Source organism: Papaver somniferum, chromosome 10 (assembly GCF_003573695.1).
Source record: "Papaver somniferum cultivar HN1 chromosome 10, ASM357369v1, whole genome shotgun sequence".
NCBI lineage: Eukaryota > Viridiplantae > Streptophyta > Magnoliopsida > Ranunculales > Papaveraceae > Papaver > Papaver somniferum.
The window spans coordinates 95,518,307-95,524,275 of record NC_039367.1 but is presented as its reverse complement, the minus strand read 5'-3'; the positions used below and the strand labels follow the sequence as shown (position 1 = coordinate 95,524,275).

Here is a 5,969-nt window from a genome sequence, read left to right as displayed (position 1 = left end):
ACAATCATTGCTTTTCAAAAATCTACTTTTTGGCAAAGAATAAGAGTCCATATATTTAATATTTGATCTATAATTGATTGGAATTATTATTTGAATCACATGAATGGAATTTGGTGGAATCCTGAGTCTCAGTACCTCTCGATACTGTGATAAACCTTTTGTATATATATTTTCTATTTTTATTTTAAGTCTAGAACCCAATCTTATCAAGTCCGAGTTGAACGAACTTTTTCTACAACAATTAAAATCTTATCAACAGTTAAGGTAAAACGGGGTTTATTTGTTGATTTTGTTTTATTGGGTCTATTTTAGATGGATAGGGACCCTATGGTGTTATAACGCGCGCGTTAAAGAAATTAAGGTAAAAAGGGTACGTTTGGATTTTTTAAAAATAATAAAAATTAAATTTAAAAATTTTAAATAGAAATTGTGTTTTTGTGCCACTTTTTAATCAAATGGTTTTTGTTTATTAAAAACAATATGGCTGGTGTTTGTGTAACTCAAAAAGTATCACCTTGGTTTTTATAGCTTAATATGTTTCAATAAAGCAAAATTGAATCATAAGCACTAAATTTGTAATCACCTGCTGCTCCACACTACTCCTGCTGCCAATTCACTGCCAGAATTCGTTATCAGCTATCATGTGCTCAAGGGTTATGGATGGTACTTCACAGCTTTGTATATCTTAGAATCAAGAGTTAATTAGTATTTGGGTCGTAAGTTTTGGTATGTCTTTGAGTTTGGGTCGTAAGTTTGTCCGTTTTAGAGTTTGGGTCGTTGACCCGTTAGTCAACCAACTCAACTGGTCCAACCGTTAGGGTAATCTGACGTTCGTCAACTTCCGTCTATTAACTTATTTACGCAGTTTGCCATTAATCAGTCTTATCTTCCCTCATTCCCCTTTCTCTTATTATCGCCATCTTCTTTTTACTTTAGATATAGAAACCAGAAACGCAGAGAGGCGATTGAGAGATTCACAGGAAAAAAAAACTCATATATCTTCTTTATTAGCTCGACATGAACGTTTCCTGTTAGGCGTTATGATTATGCCGAGTTGATGAAAGATGATAGAGACAAGTTGGCTGGTTCTGAGATTTTAAGAAGAAGAAAGGAGCAGTTGAAGCTAGATAAGTGAATAAGAGCTATATATAGTACAACCAAGTAAGTAAAATCAAACCCATACTTTTTTTTTTGCCCAAAATCCATGTTTAATTGTGTTAATTTGATAATGCAATGGAATTTTATTTCTAGGGTTTATATTATAATTGGAATCGAATGATTATTTGACGTAACTGATTATGGGTATTTCTGATTTGATGAAAATTGAAAATTAGGGTTTCTGTAGGTAGAGCTGGTAATGCCAGAATGAGGGGTGGAAATAATTGACTGCCAAGTTATCCAGTGGAGGGAATGCTTCTCTGATGGAAATGACTCAAGACCAACCACCTGCAAAGAGAGGCAAGCAATCAAAGAAAAGAACAGTCTTGCAGCGATATTAGATAAGCTTCTTTTATTAGAACTGAAATTGGATTAAGTGTAGTATAGTTTAACTGTAAACAAGTATCTTCAGTACTTTTAACTTACTTTCTTTTGGATGCAAAACTGATCTTAGAAGCAAAACTGAAGTTGTGGTATGTTAAATGTAAACATGAAATACAATTGTTTTTTTTTTAAACAACCTGTTTTGTATGTTATCACATTCATTCGAGTTTGAGTTTTTATATTATTTTTAGATCAGACTATCTCTTTTCCTTTCATCATGTATGTAGACTTCATCTAGTCTAGTTGTACGAGAGTTGCTGGTGTGAGGAACTCAGGCAGTTCTACTTGTATTTTTTGGGTTGTAATTGATTGAAACAGATGTTGGTATCTTATGGAAACCTGCAACATAATGGATGTCGGCAACACATCTCGGAGCAATTTGGACCATAGATTACTTCAGTGATAGCACGTGATCTTTAAGTGTGCACGTGTGTGCAACATTTAACCGACTGTCATACTACGTAAATAAGTTAACTGACGTCAAATTACACTAACAGTTTGACCAGTTGACTTGGTTGACTAACGGGTCAACGACCCAAACTCTAAAAATGGACAAATTTGCGACCCAAACTCAAAGACATACCAAAACTTACGACCCAAATACTAATTAACTCTAGAATCAAAATTACTGATGCATATGTTAAACAATTTCTAAATACTGATATTGACATGGAAAAACAGTTCAGGACCTTCAGGTATTGGTAATTGGTACAACTGACAAAAAGAAAAATTAAAAATAGATAATCCAAAATTATAATTCCCCATCATGATGTCATCGTGCCCATGCCACGGAATCAATCTCGTCCCTTGCCGACTTATATAATTCAAGCCTCTTGGCACACTGCTGCCTCCTTTCCGCCAAAGCAGGGTCTTCATTCAACAGTTCTGCTAGCTGGTTACCCTCTTTTTTGCACATTTGTGTATAGAAGTGATTGAGTAAACACATCTTTGCCTCCCTTACTTGACAATGAACAACCGCTTTTGGGATATTGTTCTTCAAAGTATCAGACACCATTCTCACATATGAGAAGACATTTGATCCTATCCTCCTATAGTGACCCTCTGTGTACCTATCCTTAGCGGACGCATCTGGGTTCTCCACCTTCTCCACGTCTTGAGGAAGTCTCCTGAAGAAATCCACAGACAGATAAGAGGATTCCATATCCACCAGTCGCAAGGTTGTCTTCCTACCCTCCTCGTGGAACCTCTCTAAGGCTTCATATGATGCGGCAGCTATTTCAGATTGAAGTCTCGGAAAACGCCTCAACTCTTGTGTTTCTCCAATTGAAACTCTGACAAGGTCCTTCAGTATGTTATGTATAGCATCTGCAGAAGCTTTAGCTGGCCCTCTAAAATAACTGAGAGCCTCTTCAATGAGACGCCTGTAACCTAACTCAGGAGCAACCAGATGGGGTTGATAACCATCTGCCTGCGAAACAACTTTCTTCACATTATCCAAGGAGAGATGCTGGTCGAACTGAAGCTTTTTTAATGCAGCAGGAAGCTGATTGTCGAATACTCCATATATACGATCTCCACCAGGTCTCCCTCCATCCAGATGCTCCTTGAAGACACGGTCAAACGCACGACAAAGTTCTAAGATGGTAAACAACTGCGCACCTGCATCAGCAACAGGCCTACCAAGATGGTTCATCTCCCGTTCAAGTTCCTCGATAGATTTGTTGATCAATGATGCTATACTTGGTATCTGCATTCTGATAAAAGACTCCAAGTGCTTTGAGAGTAGTTTAGCAAGGTATCCTGAACCCATCTTATGCATTAGATGTCCATAATCAGCACTAGTTGCAAAATATTCACGCTCTCTACGTCGCGCAACAATCATATTAACATTATTATGGATATCAGCTTGAGAACGGTTCACAACTCCAACCCAAGGATGCTTCAGCCGATACGCTCGTCCTTCGAGAACTTCAACCGCATCTGTTCCCTTGTCCATCAAATCCAGCTTAGTCAACACACCAAAAGTTCTCTCACCTTGTGGATCAACTTCTTTAGCGAGTTTGATAGCATCAGATGTTGCTATATCTTGATTTGCTGGAGATATCGCTAGTATGATACTGTTCGGCTTCTCTACGTAAGACCAAACCATGTTTTCAATATCTTGGACAACAGATTGTGGTTGTCCATCTATGGCAACCTTAGTGAGACCAGGCAGATCTATCATTGTCAAATTCACAACATTCCGGGAGTAAATACTAAGATGAATAGGAACAGATGATATCTTATTAGATTTCCCTGTAACTCTATCAGTTTCGTCTTGGATTTCTTTTCGCACCATGGAAAAGTCGGTGAACCTCTTGTCAGGTATATGAAGAAATTCTGCATATTCAGTTTCATCGTCGATTTTGTGCAGCTGCAGAACTAATGGCCTTCGCGTAACAATCCCCGATCCTCTTGGTAGAAAATCACGTCCAACAATGCTCTCGAGAACTGAAGATTTTCCAGAACTTTGTCCGCCAACAACAACAACAGAAGGAAGGGCTTCCCAAAGTGTTGGTAAAGCGTTATCACCACCGTAATCACCAAGAACAGTACAAGCTCTTTGTATTCTGTTTACTAAACCGATTAAACCCTCCATCTTTTTTTTCTTGCTGAACCCTAAAGAATCTATACGGCTAAAGAGAAAGGAGAAACACTGGAGACATTTATAATATCTTTGAATGACGATCGATGTATTTATACTAGTGCGCAATTTCCTGTTCTTTACTGGAATCGGATTTTAGAAAAAGAGAGTTTTTGTTGGACTCGAATTCTACAAGGAGATCCACAATTAAAAAGAGAAAAAAGCGCATCACTCAAATACCCCTCTTCGGCGAAATTGGGTACTCCAAAAACTAATAAGATAAAGGGTTATTTCCAAGTGGAAATTGAACTATTGTCCCTCCTTTTAATGGGACTTCATAAATATCCCTAACAAACTTTATAAATATCCCTAATGGCATAATTGAAATTTTATCAAAAAAAGGTTATTTTCATGATTTCCATTTTTAACCTTTATGTATTATATACTCAATTCCACACCCTTCTTTCTTTACTTCTCAGCAAAACACGAACACAGCATCTTCATCTCGTCGCCGTCACCATCTTCATCTCCGTCGCCACCACCATCTTCATCGTTGCCATCAACACCACCATCTTGATCTCCTCCACCACAACCAGCACCACCACCTCTGTTACCTCCGCCACCGCTATCAACAAATCTATTAAGGTCAATATGTTCTGTTGCTGTTAAATTTAATCTGAGAGATTGAAGAACGAAAGGTGAAATTAGGATTCCTGAGATGAAATTAAGATCGGGATCGAGTTAGATTATCAAAGAATCATCAACATTTCGAGTTCCTCCACCAAAACCAGCACCATCACCTACGTTACCTCCGCAACCGCTATCAACAGATCTATTAAGGTTAATATATTCTGTTGTTGTGAAATCTAAAATGAGAGATTGAAGAACGGAATGTGAAATTAGGGTTCCTAAGATGAAATTAAGATTGAGATCGAGTTAGATTAGCAAAGAAGATGAAGTTTCTGTTTGATTTGGGTCACAATTGGTGATGGGAACTATTGGTGCTATTTTAATGGAGGTTTGAATCTTTGTTCGAGATCGAGTTCAATATGTTGATGGTGTTCCAGGTATAGCACTTGTCCGTTCAGTAACCTACTTATTTCAGTTTTTATTGGATCAACTACTGTTGTTGATCCCATTTATTGGATCAACTGCTATTGTTGACCCAATTTTTATTGGATCAATTACTGTTGCTGGTCTCCTAAATGGGATTAACTACTGATGTTGACGTCTTTTTTTAGGTTGGTGGTAATGACAGTATTATACTTGTATTTGTGTTTGTGTTGGATGTTTTTGATGGTGGTGGAAGGTATAGTTGTAGTGGTGGTTGTTTGTGTTTTGTGGCAGTGGTGGTGGATGTTAGGGCAATGATAAATGTTACTTTGAATGGTGTTTATGTTTTTATGGGATTAATTGTTGTGTTGAACCATTTTATGGGATCAACTCCTGTTGTTGACCCAATATTTTAAGGGATCAACTATGATTGTTGATCCATCTATGGGATCAACTTCTGTTGTTGGCCCAATTTTTTGTGAGATCAACTACTGTTGTTGATCCTTTCAACTCCTATTGTTGACAATATTTCCTTGGATAAGTATAATCATGCTTTTAGTTTAAATCATGCTTTGTAGTTTAAATCATGTAAATTTCTTCCAATGTTGAACTTATGGTGCAATGGTAGCATGACTGACTCCATGTCAGATGATGCGTGTTCGACTCACGCCAAGTTCACTCCATTTACATGGATCAACTTCTACTGTTGATCTTTTTTTTTTGGATCAACTATCGTTGTTGATCCCCTAAACTGGACCAACTTCTACTGTTGGTTCTATTTTTATTTGGA

At 37.4% G+C, this 5,969-nt stretch overlaps 1 protein-coding gene across 1 annotated transcript; it reads right to left on the bottom strand.

The window, feature by feature from the left end:
* Positions 1–2,314: 2,314 nt before the first annotated feature.
* Positions 2,315–4,141, bottom strand: LOC113316834 (dynamin-related protein 1E-like). Its single transcript, XM_026564980.1, has one exon. It carries the CDS (start codon positions 4,139–4,141, stop codon positions 2,315–2,317), a length of 1,827 nt encoding a protein of 608 aa, XP_026420765.1.
* Between the last annotated feature and the right edge of the window lie 1,828 nt (positions 4,142–5,969).